We start from the raw sequence: 19,147 nt of genomic DNA, 5'->3' as shown, positions 1-19,147 counted from the left end.
TCCCAGGAACTTTGGAAAGATTACATCTATAATACTGAAATAAACAGGTCAGGAATGTGACGCTGTATTTATGAAATCTATTTTCACAACACTGCCGAGCAGAAATACTCAAGTCGAGCGTCTCCGGTTCGCTCGTTCTACAAAATATCGCAACCCTGAAGGCAACACTTCTAGACTTGACGGGAGACCTTTTGAACCTTCGCAAAGACAACAACCATGCAATTGAGAGCATATCACTGCAAGACAAATACCTCAACCACAACATCGAAAAGAAAACCGAGGAAACGGATATAGAGCGCTCTAGATGTTCGGGGCCCGACATGAAAGCTGATATTGCGGAACTCCAATCTATGAAAGAGCCAGTTTCAATCCTCATCGATGTGATGGTGGTGTTCGGCGAACTCGCCAACAGGATGAAAGATATCGATATGAAGGACCCGGTCAGCGTACTTGAACCCGAACACACCTATCTCTCAGCCACGCTCGATTTCCAAACTGGTCTCGAGAAGTCTCTCCAGAGACTTCTCGAGAAATCTGCAGCAAAGACGGGGGTCCCTAGCGACATGCACCCTAACGATGCTACCACCGCAGTCCCGTCCCGGACGAAGCCTTTTCCAACCAGCCTCGACACCGCAGAGACTATCCGAAATCATACAACTGGCGCGAGTGAATCCAAGTCCGATCCTGAGAGCTGGGTAATGGACCCCGACGACGATTAGCCCTTCTTGATCCCTAATCTCTATCAGGTTTCAAACGCGCAAGCCATAGTCATCAGTTGAGAATATGAAATTCATTTCAATTGTAAGCCTTCCTACGTCAATTCTAGCATTGATGCCCCCCTCACTAGACTCGTCTCGTTGAGTTGCTCCAACTGGTAGCGATCACTAGAAACATCTGGATTCGCCGACTACTACAATGTCGCTTATTTTGCTGTAAAACAGTGACGAGCATGTCGCAGAAGGGGAGGGGGGCCGACATTCCTCATCGGAACTCCATTAACTCTCCCTTGACTTGCAATAATCGGTTGAACGGTTCGACTACAGTGGCGGGTGGTGTACAAATCGAGATCTCAGAGGATGAAAAATCGCACCACATCATTCCAACGAATGGTTTGGCAATTCCCTCCCAAGGATCGGTGCATATGACGGTCCTGGGACGCCTCGTGGGTGTTTGCCTCAGAAAGCGACCAAAATGTCGGAGGAAGATGGACAGTCGTAGGGGAGGACAAGCCCAAAGGAGGGGTTGCCTGAGTGGTCTGGTCAAATGCTTTGGGCTTGCATCGGATGATTGTACCTGAGGACCAGATTCATGGCACGAGCCGGATTGCTGCCTGCGTCATCATGGACAGTCGAGACCCTTGTCCCAGGATGGGAAACCAGATACCGGCCGTCTTTCCCTCCTCGATGTAGTACATTGCCTCCCAATTGGAAACGACGGACTTCTCGGTGAGTTTTCGGAGGTGAGCGGCTGAAACGTCCATTCCGCCAATGAAAGTTGTCGAGAACTTGGTAAATGGATTGCGACTGAGCGTCTGAAATGTTCGCGAGACCCGGGCGCAAGAACGTCGAGTCTCCAAATCCGCATGCTCGAGGATTAGACCGTATATATCAGGTGGAAATACGCCTTCGGTGGAAACCCTAAGGGCGCGATCCGCCGCGGTTGCGAAGAACGTCTGAAGAGCAGCAAATCCTGAACGATCGCCGTTCTCTCGGCGATCGCAAATCCTCACGAGGCCCGTCCGTGGGATCTTGTGGACGGCGTCCTTAGTGGATATCTCAACCAGGACGGCACGCCAAATGGAAAACAGGACCATCCGGAAATCGGAGCGTCCCGTGGCCAACCCGTGCTCGACCGCTTTAGCGATGGCGGCGTCGGTGTCGTTCTCGAAGACCGTGTCTGGAACGAGACTGATCGGAACACCTTCAAACCAATAGATTGATTCAGATGGGGAAGAGCCAGGCTCCTGGCCTTCAGCGTGGCAACCGGAACCAAATAGAGGCATCAGCCTCGGCTCGTCATCGGCCGTATGATACCCCCGAGACTGCGCCTTAGAAAAGGGGCCATGATATCGGCTCGGACCATCGAAGCGAATCTGGTCCGCCGCGAGGGACATGATGGCAAACGCCACTTCACGAAACGCGAAACTTGAATGGCTTGCTCCCGCAAGGTAGTCCCAGGAGCAGATGTCAAAAGGGGTTGTTCAATGATGAAAGATTGCCCCCGCAACAGATGGACCCCACGATGTCCTCGCACCGATGGTATCATGTTCAATCGGTGCGACTATTGAGACATCGTACCGTCGATACAGGGAACGGTATTCGTCTCGCTGAGGTCCTTGGCTGAGGGGGAAATAATCGGGTGGATCTATTCTCCATCCGGCCTCGGGGCAGAGCTCAAAAGCGCGCTTTTGGCCGTCCCTCTCCTCTCCTTCTCCATGCAGAACGGCTGGGATCCAACGATCGCGCGGAATATCGTCGAGTTCGAAGACCATCCAATTGTTGATGGAGAAGAGCTCGCTGTCTAGATCAACGAGATATATCCATTCATGTCTCTCCACATCACATAACGAGGAGGGGAGCGATGTGAGACCGTCGATCAAACTCCACGTCGGCTCGTAGGTGTCTTGCAGTGTTTCACTGGAGCGGCCTTTCGCCAGCGTGCTTTTCGTCACAGTAAAAGCAGTCTTTTCGAGATCTGCAACATAGCATTTGACTTTCTCGCGTTCCCGTTGAAGCCAGTCTATTTAAGTGGAAAGTCAGCAACGCCCCCGCGTGCAGGGCGGCACAACAAATAAACTCTGAATTAGGTGATCACCTTGATAAAGTCGTTCGTCGTTGGGTATGTCATCCACGATATTTCGGCCTAGTCCGCTGGGATAAGCATCACCATCATACCCATATACGAAGTATCGACGGCCGCAGAGAACAATGTGGAAACCGCGTGTCACCATCGCAACGCGTTCTTTGTTCTTTGATACAACGCTTTCCCGTATGGCTTGATAGGTTTGGCTGAGACGATAGACTCGGACCAAAACGATGAAAAATGGCAAAAGAGAATCCCGCTTCACCTTCCCAGTTCGGGTGGTTCCCCAATTTGGCGCGTGGCACGTGACTCCGGGCGGGCAGCAATGTGACTCAATGGAGGAACATGGTGAATTCTGCTAGGTCCTGGGGACCGTCTGACTATATACCTTCGAGTGATTTACAGGGTCCTACCGACGCTAGTTCGAAGGCCTTCGGCCGAAGACTAGCGTGACGGTCATTACACGTCCTTGGCATCCCTGCCAGTCACAGATTAGGTCTAGCGGTGCCACCATTATCGAGAGCGGGCGCGTGTTTTTCCCGCGGCCTCTCATGCACTCGGGCTCTGTTGCCCTCTTGCTCTCGTGCTCTCGTTATATTGATTCCTCACGGATCCGTCATAAGCAGAACGCGTCGACGATCGTGCAGCTCCACCCGAGCAAAAGTATTGCCGAGCGAGGCTTTTCCGAAGAAGATGCCTCCGAAATGTTGAGGGGCTTGAGAGTGCAGGGTTCAACAAGGAGCTGACCCGGTCGACAGACACGAAGTATTGCGATGATGGATTGACCGCATCCAGGAATGATTCGCTCCGTCCGAATCCCATCATTGACAATGCTATGTCTCCCGACTTGGTGCATAATCTTTCAGGACAATCACAGCTTCCTCCGTTCCTCTGACACCTCCAGATCCTCCTTTCTCGACGCGCGCAGTTCCTACCTCTCCTGCTCTCCGATTCCCTCGCCAAGGGCATTAGTGGCTATAGAGGCGGTGAACACGAGATCTTCGCAGTTGACGATCCCGAGCATGAAGCAGACGATGAAGAGGATGGATGTGGAGCGGTAAAGCGTCGACGACCGGGATGATGATATCGACGTAAAAGAGATCGGCAAACACGCCTTGCTGGCGGGAATCGAGGCACAAAGTGCAAGGCGACTTTGAGGATAATCGCTTGATCACACGACCGGGCTGGGACCGCCGCTCCCTGCCCCGTGAAAGAACATGACGCTGGCGAGGACGTTCGCTTCAGAGGCCGTCCCATCCCGGGCCGCATCTGGCGGAGGAGGTTACCCCTGCCTCGGTCTGGGCCTCGTCCGTTGTCGCCGTGTCGAGGAGGTCCCGTGAGCCTCTGACCGCCGATGACGACGAAAGTTGCCTGCCGTGATCCGTGACCCCGAGTGAGTCAGCTTCGGATTACTGGAGAGCGTGAATGCGACAGCGAACTGATGTTGGGCCTTTCTGGCACACGAGGTCCGCCGGATTGAGGTTTTTGTTTCTGGGGCGACACGGCGGGAGGAGTCTGGCCCACGACTGGGTAGCTGTCTGGATGCGAGGCCCGGGCAAAGAGTCGCCCTCGTTAAATTGGACCCCCAAGGGAGACTCGCCAGTCAGAGCGATCACGAATGTCCTGACGGTCTATTAATTCGGGTGTCCCAACACGGCACCTTTGATTATCAACGGGAGGTCGAAAAGATCTTATCGCCGCACCTGACAGCGTCCAAAATCCGCGAGATGTCGCCGTTCTTGACCCTACGGAATGTCATCGAGACTCGCACCATCGACAAACTCCCCGATGTCCTCTGTTGGCTCATAGATGTGCCTTGACGGTGTCCCTCAAGCGTAGTCCGTGGGTGCCCTTAAGCGCGGATTTCGAAAGCAAGAACCGGATGCATGTCGCTCGAGGGCCTCGCGACCTATCCCTCGAGCCTCCAAGATAGACTTCTTGAGTCTCGGCCAATGACGACCGGGCGCCGTTGTTGGGGTGTCCCACCTACGCGTGGGACTTTGCAAACAGAAGCATTTGCACAGTAACACGATTGCGCTCTGTCGTATTAAGCCTGCTGCCGTTGCCTGAGCCTCGTCATCGACGGTGGTGTAGATGCAATTTTCCACGGGCGTGGCCGCTCCCTCGATGCGAAGGGCTGGCCACAGAAGTATCCCCGATACAATGGTCTTGTCGTCTAGTTATGCTGGAACCTATCGAGTATATATATATTGTACGAGGAAAGAATAGGACTCGGCGTGCACGTGCAAGAACGCACAGGGGCCTGTCTGGCAGGTCGGTAACTGAGAACGCTTTTCTGGTCGCAACTCGTCCTTCTACACACAACAACCACACCAGCGATGGACCAGTGGTCTTGCGTAGAAGGTAGACGGCCCTGCAGGCTTGCAGGAATAGGTAAACGAGGCGGAATAGATGGTTTGAGACCCAACTAGCACTCTATTCTCTGTCTGAAGCAGTGCTCGACTATTTGCATGTCAATTGCTCAAGGAATGTAAAGCCCACGGCCAGCTCTGCCACTTCTAAGTGCCTCGCCCAGTCACCTCTCCAGCCCATTACAGTATAGCTGCAGCACCCTCAAGAAAGGGGATTGCTGGATGATTTTGTAAACCTTGATCACAGGGTCCGCTCAATGACGGTCCTGAACAGCTAAAATGGAGACCATGTTTTCAGATGCCCCGTTGGCTTGATCGAGTGCTCAGTTCGTCACTAGTCGTTGGCGATTGCGTTACTACCAGGCAATGACAAGGCGCCACGCAGTCGTCCCTCAGGTGAATATCTAGGTCCTCAGGACTATTGGCGATGAAATCAAGCAAGTTTTCCCACCTCATGAAGGGTCCAACAACGAACTAGTTTACTAGGAAAACGCGAATAAACTAGCTCTTTGGCTTCCTGTAATTTTGGAAAAATTGCATGAAAAATGCGGGAATAAACAGCCATGGAGTTTACCAACACTGGTCATGGAAGGGTCTGCGCCGGCAGAGCGCGTGATGAACCGACGCGTAAAAGCAAGCCCGTAATCACCAACGACACGCAGGATGCCAAACGGTCCAAAAGGACGGCCAATACAGACGCCGGCCGCCGATCCAGTTTGATCGGTTTGTCATTGTCTGGGATCTCCATTCTCCAAGACAACAAAATGACCTCTGTTGCGCTTGAGACAGATCTCGTTCCACCAGCGCTTCAGGCGTTACCTGATTGTGCCTAGTGCCAGAAGACCTTTGCGGCAAGGCAGGACTCAGTGTTCCTGGCCCCTAGCATTTTGTATATAGACGATCAGACCTGGCCTGAGAAGAGACCCGGGCACACAGACCAATGCAATGACCTTGCTCAGATCCTGCCAAGTCAACATGACCCCACTAGCGTGGTTTCACTTCTCTGCCACTAGAATAAATCCATTGGGTTTTAAGCAACTTTTGTGAAATTCTGCTTTTGATGCCATGCCCGTTACACAATGGACAATGGGGATGTCTTCTCGTGACAGAATGAGGTTGGACTTCCCTACATCTGAAAATATTTTCTATACCTCCTAATCGATCTTCAAAGCCTCAATCTACTTCCCACAGAGCAAGATAGCTTGCAAGTGAGCCTACAATAGCGCTATAGGCTTCGGAAAGCGCACCTGCGGCAGTCCGGTAGCGCTGGAGACCTGCTAGGAAACAGAGAAAAGCCGATGTACGTCTGAGATCGCTATGAACCAGCAGGCCTCACAACTTCGATTTGATAGCGCGAGATTCACATGCCATCGCGACGTCTGATCCCCGCGGCTACCGATTCAGGATATCCAAAAGCCTAGGGCTCAAGGACCGGAGACTCAAAGAACACAGAGACATACCCGATGATTTCACGTTCTGCCGCTTTTGGAAAAGGAGACGAGATGGACACACCTACACGGAAACACGAAGGACATGCAGCGGAAGTATCTCACCAAATCACGAACGCGTTACCTTCTATCGACCAGCGGAACTCTCCTATAGAATCAGCTTCTGCAGGACAACAAGAACAATTGGATTTCGACTTGCTTTTAGCCGATCTTGAAACTGAAGAGACTCTCAGCCTCCCGAGCTCCACCGAGACTGAAATCACCACTTGGCTCAGAGATCCACCCGATGCCGAGACAGCTTTCTTGCAGCGCAACGGGTACACAACTGAGTTGAGTGACGACGCATTGACAGCTATCCAAGCAACCCTCGGCCCAGAAGCCGCAATAAAAATGGCAGGCATCAGATCTGACAGTCCAGATTTCAGGAAAACCTTGGAAGTCGACCGCAATGTTCTCTCCACTGAGACAAAATGGGACGATCCCGAATGGGCACATCTAAATTCATATCAGCCCACGTTAGACTCGGAAGGAGACCCCATTACCGATTTCTTGGACAGGCTCTGGTTGGCAGACCTTGGGTTTTGCAAAAATCAGCAGGAAGCCATATTCCAGCGGACGGTCATGATGGCCATGATCAACCGACACCGGCTTCTCTTTGCCGGTAAAAACAAAATAGCCACAACATCCCCTTTGATGTTTAGTGTCGGAGCCGCGTGGAGTTGTCCTCCGATGCCCACACGAAAGTACTACCGACAAAATGAGGGCAACCCTTTTGCCAAGGTGCCGAGGCCAGACCTGTGCGTCTCGTTTCGGAGGACCGAGATTCTGGACCCCGACTTTTGGACTACCCTCCTTCCGACCACGCAAGGGCTCATTTGCTACGAGGGTATACGAGACCTCGATAATGAGGCCGCCCGCGCCTTTGGGTTCTTCTTCGTTGAGGCTAAAAGATCCCGGCTTTGGCCGGACGACGAGACGGCTCTCCACCAGGCTCTCAACGATGCCAGTCAGGCACTCCATAACATTTATGAATTTTTCAGAGAAGCCGGGCAAACTACAGAGTTCTTTGCGCGCGTCCGAGTCTTCTCCGCCACTGCCTCGGAAAAGGGCGTCATAATACGCGCCCACTGGGCACGGGAGCTGCCCGAGAACACCACCGTGTCGAAAGCGCGGATTGATCCCGAGTATCCGCTCCAGTTCCGACATCAGATCTATCAAAGCTTCATGGGCGACGGCTTCGATCGCCTGAAGGTCGTGGAGGCATTTGAGAGGATCATGGTGGGATACGGACAGGGACAGTTGCTGCCCCTTCTCAAGACCGCGGCGGAATCCGTGCGGGTCAAGGCGAGCGAGGCCTACGAGAAAAGGGGCCAGATACCGTGGGAAAGCTTCTTCAACGACTACCGCTACGGCCAGTCCGGAAAACCTGGGAGCAGGGGGGTTAGCCGACTGGCGACACCACGACCAGATCCGGCGGCCAAAGACACCTCCATGTCCATGCGAGACGCTTTCACGTTCAGTGCGACTCGGAGGGCGTATCAAGAGGACCCGGAAAGCACCTCGTTGAGCCAAGGCGTGGAAGCCTTGCAAGCAACCAGCTTCTACTCGCAGCGGTCAACGAGCTCACGGAATCAAGATCGAGGTCCCATGGCCACCGAGCACGACGACAACACCCCAAGCAAGAAACGAAGGAGGGGGAACGCCAAGACGTGATGGCGGTTCATTTGACTCTATCCAGGGCCGCTTGCTTTTAATGCGTCTGTGGAGGTTGTGGGCAAAGCTGCAACACACGGAATTTATTTATCTGCCATCGCGACCCGGAACTGCTGCTAAAAGCTGAGTCTCGGCTTGTAGAGGTGCTGCACACTTGCCTACTAACAATCTCGTCCCAGGCAAGGGGAGCTCAAAGCCAAGTCGCGGAAATGGAAATTCTTTCAATGCAAGAGGAAGAGACGGAAGACGGGTAGGTGTTCCCGAATGATCCTGTGGCTACGTTTATCGATGTGGCTACCCTTCACCCTCTCACCGGGACTATCGGGCTGAGTCCCTGGAGCTGCAGACGACGGTCGTGCTCTTTTCTTGGCTAATGCGAACAGGCGCGGCTCTCAGCTCGGAGCATTAGGTTGCAGCAATGTCTGCTGCAATGGGATCTAACCACTTCGAGTGTACGCCGGGTACATTCCAGTCTCGACTGAGTTACCACCGAGTCGTTCGCCTTATTGGATCTACAACCCCTATATCGGCACTGTCAGCGCCCCCCTGGTAGCCTCAAACGAGCCGCCATCGAAGTCGGGCATCGGGCTCAGCGATTGCGAACCGTTAGTTTTCTCGATTTTGGGTGCGATATTCCCTTTGCCAAGATTCCGGACCTTGTGAAGCAAGGGTTCGACGTAAGAAACAAAGTCTTTTCAACACGGGGATCGTCGGATTGTTGAACACTACCAGGTGGCAGTAAATTATCTCCAAGAGTGTTTGGGCGATGAGTTGGTCATCCTCTTCCGTGACACCAGCTATTCCTCCGGGCACGCAGTAGTTTACTTCCGGGCGACGAAAGAATCTGGCATCATTTGCTACTGTCATGGTCACTTGTATGGTACTTGCGTCCTGAGCGTTTTTCATGGGGACCATGACACCGACGTCGTTCTCAGCATGACGAGAAGATGGAGAACAAAGGAGTAATCAACCGCATGCTGCGTCCCCTTTCCTAGATTTCAGGCTGCCAGTCATTGCTGCACGCGATTCAAAGAAAGCGCAAGGGTAGTTCCGACGGCCACGTCCGGATAGCTCCTGCCCTCAACCTTTACACGCATATACCCAAGACGTACCGAGTACGGAATAGCCAGCTGTGCCCAACCCTTGCAGCTGGCAAAACCAGGACCAAAAGTGGAAGACAAAGGCAGGGCCTCCAATCAGGTTTAGTTGGGGGCCTCAGGTTTCCGAAAATCAGGGAGAAATTTGACTCAAAAATTCACTATAAGGTATGCCGGGCGAACCCAAAAATCGACGAAGAGGTTGGCCAACTTCAGCGACGTCTAGCACAACCAACACGAGAGAGATGAAGAAGCGAAAAATGCTGGACTTGTGGACGATGTCTTTGAAGATAGTCTGGCGAAATCCTGAACGCCAGAATTCGTCGTTTCGCTCCGAAGTCTAGTCGGGGATTTCCTGCCGGCGCGCCAGCTTTTATCCCTCTTGTTCGGTCTCGGACTTCGCATGAATAATAGGTACAGCCGACCACCAGGGGTAGTCACTTCGCCATGTGCTGAGTTATATTCGTATCGACATCTTGCTAGCATCTCCTTCCTTCTCTCCTGCCTCTCGCACTTCCTGCTTCCACAGCCTAGCTGCCTTGCACTTCTCAGCTCTACCTGACTTCTGCCTTGCCACACGTCAAACAGCGCCCCTGAAATGGAATAAAATGCCGATTGTCGCCTCTCTCGCGTTACGTTAGGCTACATAGTGTCAACACAAGACTCGCCATCTCCATTGGACGACAGGTCCTCTTTCCCCTCTTTCCTATCCAAAGATCCAGAAGCCAACGAGCGACCCTGGGGCTTCTGCTTGGCCTTCGTGCTTCGAATAACCTGCGTCGTGGCCGCCGTGGTGGTGGCGGCGGTGGTGGTGCTCGTCGAGCCCGAAGTCTTGTCAGCATCTGCATTTGTTAGCACGCTGCGGCCACGCAAGCCCTGCGGCCAAGCCTGCACGTACCAAGTTTGTCCATCCACTCGTAATACACGTCTATGGGTTTGGAGATATAGCAGACTCGACATGAATACCGCGCCTTGCAGTACGTGCAGCTGAGAGAGCCCAAGCCTTCTTTTTTACGAACCGACACCGACACAGCCTCCGGGTGTTCGCACTTCAGGCAGTCGAAGACACTCTGGAGTGCCTGCGTCGGGACAGTCAGCTTGATGATGCGTCGTAGCTACTGGCTACTACCTCCTGGGGCGGGATGATGACAGTACCGCGCGCTTCGGTGTCCTCCGTTTATTTTGAAGTCTCTTTTTGGACTTACGCGCCATTGCTGAGATTTTATCGACAACAAAGATAGAAGAGGAATCAGACAACTGAGGGTTCGGGCTGGATGGGCAGTGGAGCCTGCGATGTATGTTGTCCCCCTCCTCCCCTCTCTAAGTCTTTATACTTCTTTCATCCATACCAACAATATAGACACTAATGGGGCGCACATTTCGACCCTACAAAAGCACAGACTTTGAAGAGGCGCACCGTTTGATCATACGACAGTACAGACGCTAAAGGGGCGCACCCTTCGACCCTGGAAACGGGTGGGTCCAATGGTTCGCATGTGAGAATGGGGCTGTACGCTAAGAACGTCGACGTCAACGGGGTTGTCAAAGCCCGAATCGAATATATCCGGTCGACCGTCGTGGATGCTCTGGGGACGCTCTTGCGACGTCAAATATGCCTGATGGACGCCGCCATGGACCGTCTATCGCTGGCCGGGCTCTCTGGAGCGATCGAACTGGATCTTCTGATGGCTCTTTATCATGATGTGCGCTGTTATTAATGGAGAACTCTGGGAAACATGCTTCGCGGTCCGGTGGGCAACAAGAAAGCCTCGGCCTTACACACGCTCATTGACGTGGGCAAGTCCAAATAAAGAGCTCGAGTCCACACTGCAAGGGCTCCGAGGCCAGGGGAACCTCTTGGTCGGCATGGCCGACCTCGTCCATAGCGAGAGCTCACAGCGCCGTCCCTAGAATCCTCGCTCTGCATCAATCAACATTCATGGGTTTGCAGCTGGACCGTCTCCACCGGGCTGGGTTACAGCCGATTGCGCGCTTGCGTACGGGGCAATAGCTCGACGGGTTGACAGAAGGAGGCGCAGCTGGACCTGGAGCGGCTAGGCAATCTTGCGGCGATGCTGTCCAGGCTTAACGATGTGGCCACGAAGTCGGGCCAGGCTCTGTTCCCCTGGGAATCAATGTGCCCATCTTTGGATAGCACGGAGGATGCGCCTGTCCCTCCCGTCGACGCAGACGTCGTCGACGCAGCCCCCATGTCCGAGAAGGAGCGTCAGGGACGCTTGCTCCAGGCGGCGGAGAGGATCAATGATTATGGAGCCGAGGAGCAGCTGACGGATGCGCAGAAGGAGCTGGAGCTGTGCATCAACGCCACGCGTATAGGCGCCACACGCCCTCGAGTTGCTCGACGATATGCAGAGCGAGGAAAAAAAAACAGACATGCCAGACCGAGAAACGGGCCATCGGAGCAGAGGAGGCTTCAGAGGTCACAAGTAAAGGTTGAATCTAGGACGACAATGTTCCCGAGTCTGAGGGTGTGGTGGCACACGTTGCCGTCAAATGCTCTGATAGTCGGTATGGGCTCGGTGAGGAGGTTGGTGGTCTAGGCTAAGTCGGGCTAGAAGACTAGAAATCTTGAGCCGCGCTTTCCTCATGGATCAAGCTCATCGCGTACAACCGCCGTTGTCCCCTCCTCAATAGCTTGTAGACCTCTAAGAGATTATGTTCATAACCGCCGCGTTGTGTAGATTCTGATCTCGAGACCTCCGAATTCCTATTATCGCCTTTGGTGGACAAGAGGGGTGTCAGCGAGGGGAGTTTCGGAGGGGCGTTCGGCCAGAGTATCGTAAGGGAAGCCCGATCGGGCTGTCGTCTGGAGAGCGACACGCCTTCGAGGCCGGATAGACATAGGTCTCATTTTCAACTGAGTTTAGTACAAAGATGGACCAGATATCGTCAATCTGGAAACTCTTTGGCAGTGCGCCTTGCATTTGTTCCACGTTCATTACAAGTCTTATTGGGTGGGCGCCCCCAGGGGCTTTCAGGGGCTCGAGCCGCGTACCATCGGTATTGAATAGGTTCCATAGTCCAGGTTGAAGGATGACCGCTGGTTGGACATCTATTGCTGCTTTGCTGCTTCAAAACAGTTGTCCTGAGTCTCACGGCCAGATATTATCATTTCGATCCTAAGTCTAGTCGGGTGTGGCCTTCACACTGTCGTCCGCGCCTACCTTTGATGTGTGTCTGTCTGCCTCGCTGGATGCCTCGCTGAATGCCTCGCTGGATGCCTCGCTGGATGCCTCGCAACCGGCTAGATCGAGGGCTTAGCAACCCTAAAGCGAAGGGGGCTCGGGGGTTTCATGCCGCACCACTTTTTCTTTTTCAGTCTTATCGCCAGATAATTCGGGGTGGCACCGGCTGGCGGTACGAAGTGTTGGCGCAATCAGAGGGCGAACCCCAGAATTATTGGTCCCACGTGGAGGCTATGCTGGGCTGAATCGTCCCTTCGCCACCAACCCTGCCCACCCTCGCTCCAGCCTCAATATAAATTTGCATCCATTCCCCGTGGTGCATACCTAGTTATTTTTCTACAATACCACCCGAAGACATGATCACCCTCTTTGTGCAAATCTTCCTCCTGTTAGCCGCAGCTTACGGCTTCTATCCGCCGGAAAAATTGTTTCTACCAGCATCTTTCAATGCCAGGCCCCGCCTGGGTGGCTACGAGAACAGACCCCAATATTGGGACCTTGATGCAGATCCAGATCGTCCAGACCCAATTTTATTGAAACTTGAAATAGGGTCTTCTTCCGTCAAGATCTATTACCTACCTCCCAAATCTTCACACCACAAAATTGTTTGCGTGTGTTACCACGGACATTTGAGAGCCGTCGGCGCTCTATATAACGAATTTTGGTCTATGCTTGGGGATGTTCCTAAGTTTATAGTCAATCTTCCGGGATATGGCACCATCGACGAGGATCGCTCTCCGCCCTGGTCGACATCCGAAGCGGGAACGTTCGAAAAACACCTAGAAGCCATACCAGCCGCTATTCAAGAGCGTATCATCGGCCAGAATGAGATCGATTGGACTCAATTTGAGCCTCGCACAGTACGAAACAATAATGGAAGACTGGAGGCAGAACCTCTCGATCCAAATGCAATGAACAAATTGCCCAAGACATTCAAAGACCACAAGCCCGTTGCCTTTGGGAGGTCGATCGGCACATTACTTGCAACGAAGCATGAGGAGACTTGGGCTGTTTGTCTATATACGCCTTATCTGGGTCGAAAGAAAGTGACTGGCCCAAAGTTTTTACGTTGGGCCATCAAACGGGTGCTAGAGCGACTCCCATTTGGGGAAAGCAGTTTCGATTTTAATAAAATCAAAGACCATCAATCCTTGGTCATCGTTGCTGATGGTGAGGATTTGGTCGGCGAGCTTGACCCGGAGGTGCAGGAGCACTTGAACAGCAAAAAGAGTCTCTATATTATCAAGGGCAACCATAGCACCCTACCAGATGAGGGCTGCGGAAACCGGGTCAGAGAGTTTATTGACAAATTGGGCAAGGAGTAGATTGCTAAAGGCCCCCAACAAGGAGAAGGTATTGGAGCCGGTATGTACAGAAGCAATATGGGATGCCGCTTGATATGCGGATACATCAGTGTTTTCGTCTGCCTGGAGTGAGGATCTCGTTCGCTGGAGAACGCACTGGCTAGGCTGCCATCTGAGCCTTCCTTGGAGGCGCTCAGGGTTTTGGCCGAAGTTTGAAGTGATCTGACACTGTGATGTTTTCAGCCCTGCCAGAAAGAATCAAAAGGGAGTGCCCACTCAACATAGGATAGTTACGGTGGTTTAAAAGGACATTAATACTGGCCCCAGCTGCTCGGAATTCAGCGCAGCTAGCGTTTTGGCCGCGACGCAAGGCGTGAGCGGCGATGTCGAAACACATGATATCTTGGCACGAAACCCCTACAATTCTCCTGCTGGATTCGGGGGGATGTAATTCCGCTTCCGTGGGAAAATATCGTCAGCGGTGCCGGGGAGTGTAAACATCATTTTCCCTCTTCCGTAGGAGAGCGGTACCTGGCGAAGTGGCCAAGAATGCAGGGAGGAGGTCAAGAGAAGCTCCCGAGCGCCAAAAGAGCGGTACACAATATTCTGTGTACACTTTCCGACAGCTTAATCGCAATCACCATTTGACATCTAATCTGCCTTGCTTCGGTCCATGCCCAAAGGAACCCACATTGGCTCCGATTAAAGTCCAATCCAAAGTCCAATCCAAGGCGCCACGCCCCGCTCCAGATTCCCGTTCTTATTGACCAATCAGGGGCAGACCCTTTTCGACATCCTGCCCGGATCCCAGTCCTTAAATGATGCGGAAACGAAGTCTAGACACGACACAAGGCCCTGACGTTGTGCCAACAACGGCAGCTAGCGGTTTGCCTCGAGCTCTTTTGCCGTCTCTTCTGTCGAGCTGCCCCACTTTCTTACTAGATTTCCGAGTAATTGGATCGATGTGATTCTTTACGCGTCACTTTTTCATTTTTTGCCGAATCAGGGCCAAAGGAGGCTTTGATTCGCTTTGGGCACGACACCGTGATCGCTTTTCCCACCTATAATAATCCTACAGCCTTCGATGAATCTCCAGAAGGAGCTGACTCGTTAATCTGATTCGCCTGTTCCGATTGGCCAACATAGAGGAAAGAGGAGACGAACTCGCTGTCCCGACAACTTGCTCACCACTTATCCAATGGCTGGCCGCTAGAGCCTTCTCCCGTTGATTGGTGTGCTTTTGACTCATGCATGTCTTCTTCCTGCCGCACAGGGCCGAAGACCAATGCATTTATCCCCCACTACGAACAGCTGCTGGGGTATATTTGCACCAAAGAATGGACAAAAGTGGCTGTATATATAACACTGAACCGCATAGAACTCCATAGCTTTTGCGCCTCGCTTCCGCGGCCCCAAGGTTCGCTCACCAGCTCTCTTCCCCAAAATTGGCTCAGTCGCTCCAGACTTGGGCTCGCTGCTCCAGAATTGGCTTCCCTGCCCGATTGGCCGAGAACTGGCTCACCGTCTCCCGTGATCCACAATTGGCTCCCGGGCCTCTTCAAAAAGCCTTCATAATGTGACAAGGGAACCATCCATCCAGCACAGTTGCCAAATGAGGGCCCTTCCACTTAGTCCTTGGCCTCGTGGACGTTATCCTGCTTTCAACAGTCAAAATTTTAGCTCCATCGAATTTCGGAATTTGGACCACTCCGAATGTCCTGCGAACCCTCGTGCCTTGCTCCCGCTTTCCCTTGACCCTAGGGTTGGGAAAGATATTGAAGCGAAGTGTCCGACATCTGCCCAAGCCATGGAGTGGAGCGGGCGCCAAAGACGATGCGTCTTGCGGATACCAAATCTCCCAATGTTGCAACAATGACCTGGTTATGCATATTCACATGGACACTTCCGGAAGCCTTCCTCTTGTATCTTTGATAGTTGGATCGGCACCCTTCTCCAGTAAGAACTTGATTAGATCCTTGTTCTTTGAACGCGCAGCTTCATGTAGTGGAGTGCCGAGTCCAAGGCATTCAAAGTGTAAAAATGAAACAGGGTCATCTTGGAACATCACGGCATTGACTGAGGCGCCCTTTTGGATGATAAGTTCAAGGATCTCTTTTGAACGTCTACGCTGCACGGCATAGTGAAGAGGCTGACCAAACTTGACAGAAGCACCAGCATCGAACAGATATTGAATGACCTCCTGCGTCGCAAAAGCCGCGGCAATCGACAGCGGGGTCATATCAAATTTGCAGCGCGCATTGGGAAGGGCCCCATGGTCGATCATCCACTTCGTGGTCTCCATATCGCACAGCGCATAGCTATACCACTTAGTATCTCGCGTAGAAGCCGAGAATGCATAGACTTACGATAACGGAGGAGGATAGTCATCCTTGATCTGTTGATTAATATCGAAGCCGTCGTTCAGAAAGAGTTCGAGGATCGGAAAGGATTTGTTCTTTATGGCCTGGACGAAATCGGTCATCGTTGGTTTGGCGCCCTCCCGAAGGAGATCCACGACGTCAAGGAGCTGGTCGGTCTGAACGGCGATCTTCATTCGCTCGAACATATCCTCGTTCATCGTATCGCTCTTCCGAGACTCTGCTCCTATATATTCGAGGACGCATAAAAAGTACAGAAGCTGCGGTTTGTGGTCAAAAGGGCTTTCACAAAACATCGACGTTGCCTAGTCGACCATTCTTTACCCCGCACTAATTGATTAATACCCCGCACGACGTTCTCCTTTCCATTCTTCACGTTTCATTACCTTCCGTTACTTTTATGTACCGCTGCTGTCCTCCTTAGTCTCCCTCTCGAGATTACAATATGGGGCTATAAAAGCCTTAGCTGCGAGCTTCCGATTTTTAATTCTGTGTTTCATTGTACCCCAGTAATGATGGCGCATCCTATCTGGAAAAATATCAGAGACAGCCCCACAACCTCCATCATCAGAATGGATGAAGTTCAAGCGCTAGTCTTCGGCGAAGACGACAAATGGTATCAAGGGACAGAAGCTTTAAACTCTTGCTTCGCTGTCTGGGTGCTTTGTCCGCTTGCCTCAGTGGGCGCACATATCCCCCCACACCCAGGTCCGCATGACAAGGACCCTGCGGCGGGAGACAAGAATCTAGTTAAAAAGATGAGGGAGCTTGCCGAGAAATATAATCAAAAGAAGCACGTTTTTGAGGCTGGTACGAAAACTGTTTTGGTGTACGCAAGGATAGAGGGCAAGAGTCCTCTGCCAGACAAGAAAGCTTTCATCGAGAAATGCCTTAAGCAGTTCGGAGTTGATATCGCAATGCAGGCATACGACATCAAATTGATCGGCGAGCCTCGCGACGATTGTCACGGCACCGCCTTCGTCTATGCAACACCTGAAGAGGGAGCTTATTTCTTTCTTGAAGACAAGTTGTGCCTTAGGATTTTTCATAAGTCTACCACGTCGGAAACACAATCAAAACTAAAGCCGGTTTCAACGAGCACCCCCCAGGAGTCAGCACCAGGAATACAACGGGATCTGATATACAGCGCGACTCCGACCTCGGCGACGAGCTACGTGTCTAATCCAATTTTCCCCCAGGTGTCAGCGCCAGGAACACAACCCGCTCTGATATCTAGCGCGACTCCGACCTCAGCGAGCAGCCCCCGGGAGTTAGTGACAGGATCACAACGGGCTCTGATGTCCAGCACAACCAAATCGTCTCAATCTTTGCCAAACACCGCTCAGAAACCAGCCGCAAGGCCGCCATTCAAGGACCTCAGATATGTGAAATCTCAACCCAGTTCCAAGGAGAAGGGGGCCCGACTTGTGCATACGGACAGAGGGCTTTTGAACATTCAGGCCAGCTTATGGAAGAGGGAGAAGGATGAAGTTAGCAAGACCGAAGAATTCTGGGTGTGCAAGAAGTACAAGTTATACACCGATTTATAAGTGGCGAGAATCACCTCAGGGAAAACGCAATCGAGCGTGTAGGAACTCGGTCCAAGCCGTGTGCGGAGGCCTTCAGTGCCAGTATTGTACTGTACCAAGATCTCTCTAGACTAGCTTCGGCACGGTCACAGGATGCAGCACCTTCCCAAGCTCCAGCTCCAGCTCCAGCTCCAGCTCCAAGCAGCGCCTTCCCAAGCTGTACACTCCGCTTCCAGAAGCCCAACCTCCTTCGTGGACGCAGGTTACTATGGTAGAGCTCAGTCGCTAGCCCCAACGCCAATAAGCAACAACGGACGGCAGTCCAGCCATCCACAGCAGTCCGGCTATCGAGCTGAGAGGCAATGCTTCAGTTCATCACCAAGGAAGAAAGAAAAACCAGGGACGTTGTGCTGTCGGATCACACTTTGTCGTCCCCCATTTGATCTTGTAGCAACGGCGTCCAGCTTTCACCAGCTCGTCGAACCTCACACCGAAATCATCTGAGATCCCAGCTAACTGGCGTCCCTGCCAGGTATATTTAACCGCTCGATCCCTACTCTTTGAGAGTGCCATGTCTGCTAAGGTCTGCTGAACTTGAGAATATTGCGAAGAGTTAGGGGGGAAGAATAATGTAGCGGTAGGTCGAGGTAGACATGACGATACGTCGTAGAAATAGCCGGCAAAGTAGTCAATAATAGAATATCCGTTGATTCTTGTAAGCGCGTAGTAGTCGCAGTCTTAGTAAGGTATGAGAACATCCCATGGGCCAATATCTTCGGATACATCGACATTTACCTGAGCAAGCCAATCATAGTGGAAGAAGTAAAAAGCCCAATTAGAATGCTGCAAGAGTTGTGTCTGTTGTTCCACTATTTTCTGAAAGAATGATAGGCCTGTAGCACTACGAACGATAACGTCCTGATGGCTGGTGTAGTAATTGTGCCACCCATTTTCCCGATCGATCTCCAGTAGTAAATTTTGGAGCTGGGCGAAGCTATGTCGTACAGGGCTTCGATAAATGCTGACTCCGTAATGCCGAAGATACAAGTCGTAGTTAAGCTGTGTATTCTTTTCATTAGTATGGGAACCTTGAAGATTCTGTCTTGAGTCAGCTCTACTAATGTGCTCAATGGTACCCATCGAAGGATACCAAGATTTTTTATACGATAGGTACCAAGGAAATTTAAAGTCGAATATCTCTTGGTACCCACCGTAAAATTCGATCGTTTTTTCGAGTATCATTAGGGTTAAGATATATTTTACGAGTATATATAGTTAGATTTCTAAGTATTAGCGTA

General features: G+C 52.1%; 9 protein-coding genes across 9 annotated transcripts; 4 read left to right on the top strand and 5 right to left on the bottom strand.

The window, feature by feature from the left end:
- Positions 1-97: 97 nt before the first annotated feature.
- Positions 98-728, top strand: PV07_12575 (uncharacterized protein; the record flags this gene model as incomplete). The annotated part of the gene is made up of 1 exon (XM_016400111.1): positions 98-728. A coding segment is annotated over one exon (622 nt), but the record flags the coding sequence as incomplete, so codon positions are not given.
- Positions 729-1,306: 578 nt separating this feature from the next.
- PV07_12574 (uncharacterized protein) lies at positions 1,307-2,113 on the bottom strand (the record flags this gene model as incomplete). The annotated part of the gene is made up of 1 exon (XM_016400110.1): positions 1,307-2,113. One exon carries the CDS (start codon positions 2,111-2,113, stop codon positions 1,307-1,309), a length of 807 nt encoding a protein of 268 aa, XP_016242250.1.
- Positions 2,114-2,200: 87 nt separating this feature from the next.
- On the bottom strand, positions 2,201-2,950 carry PV07_12573 (uncharacterized protein; the record flags this gene model as incomplete). The annotated part of the gene is made up of 2 exons (XM_016400109.1): positions 2,201-2,739; positions 2,815-2,950. The coding sequence occupies 2 exons, from the start codon at positions 2,948-2,950 to the stop codon at positions 2,201-2,203; spliced, it is 675 nt and encodes a 224-aa protein (XP_016242249.1).
- A 3,299-nt stretch (positions 2,951-6,249) lies between these two features.
- On the top strand, positions 6,250-8,359 carry PV07_12572 (uncharacterized protein). The gene has a single exon (XM_016400108.1). It carries the CDS (start codon positions 6,638-6,640, stop codon positions 8,333-8,335), a length of 1,698 nt encoding a protein of 565 aa, XP_016242248.1. The 5' UTR covers positions 6,250-6,637; the 3' UTR covers positions 8,336-8,359.
- Positions 8,360-10,074: 1,715 nt separating this feature from the next.
- On the bottom strand, positions 10,075-10,644 carry PV07_12571 (uncharacterized protein; the record flags this gene model as incomplete). The annotated part of the gene is made up of 3 exons (XM_016400107.1): positions 10,075-10,274; positions 10,331-10,511; positions 10,588-10,644. 3 exons carry the CDS (start codon positions 10,642-10,644, stop codon positions 10,075-10,077), a joined length of 438 nt encoding a protein of 145 aa, XP_016242247.1.
- A 2,341-nt stretch (positions 10,645-12,985) lies between these two features.
- PV07_12570 (uncharacterized protein) lies at positions 12,986-14,296 on the top strand. Its single transcript, XM_016400106.1, has one exon. The coding sequence runs from the start codon at positions 12,995-12,997 to the stop codon at positions 13,961-13,963; it is 969 nt and encodes a 322-aa protein (XP_016242246.1). The 5' UTR covers positions 12,986-12,994; the 3' UTR covers positions 13,964-14,296.
- Positions 14,297-14,939: 643 nt separating this feature from the next.
- Positions 14,940-16,575, bottom strand: PV07_12569 (uncharacterized protein). Its single transcript, XM_016400105.1, has 2 exons — positions 16,309-16,575; positions 14,940-16,260 (listed from the first exon to the last, which is right to left on the bottom strand). The coding sequence occupies exons 1-2, from the start codon at positions 16,518-16,520 to the stop codon at positions 15,834-15,836; spliced, it is 639 nt and encodes a 212-aa protein (XP_016242245.1). The 5' UTR covers positions 16,521-16,575; the 3' UTR covers positions 14,940-15,833.
- A 144-nt stretch (positions 16,576-16,719) lies between these two features.
- PV07_12568 (uncharacterized protein) lies at positions 16,720-18,155 on the top strand. The gene has a single exon (XM_016400104.1). It carries the CDS (start codon positions 16,833-16,835, stop codon positions 17,868-17,870), a length of 1,038 nt encoding a protein of 345 aa, XP_016242244.1. The 5' UTR covers positions 16,720-16,832; the 3' UTR covers positions 17,871-18,155.
- A 432-nt stretch (positions 18,156-18,587) lies between these two features.
- PV07_12567 (uncharacterized protein) lies at positions 18,588-18,908 on the bottom strand (the record flags this gene model as incomplete). The annotated part of the gene is made up of 1 exon (XM_016400103.1): positions 18,588-18,908. A coding segment is annotated over one exon (321 nt), but the record flags the coding sequence as incomplete, so codon positions are not given.
- Between the last annotated feature and the right edge of the window lie 239 nt (positions 18,909-19,147).

The sequence above is a fragment of the Cladophialophora immunda genome (genome assembly GCF_000835495.1).
Source record: "Cladophialophora immunda strain CBS 83496 unplaced genomic scaffold supercont1.17, whole genome shotgun sequence".
In the NCBI taxonomy this organism is placed as follows: domain Eukaryota; kingdom Fungi; phylum Ascomycota; class Eurotiomycetes; order Chaetothyriales; family Herpotrichiellaceae; genus Cladophialophora; species Cladophialophora immunda.
The sequence above is the reverse complement of the archived record's forward strand: the minus strand, read 5'-3'. Positions and strand labels throughout refer to the sequence as shown.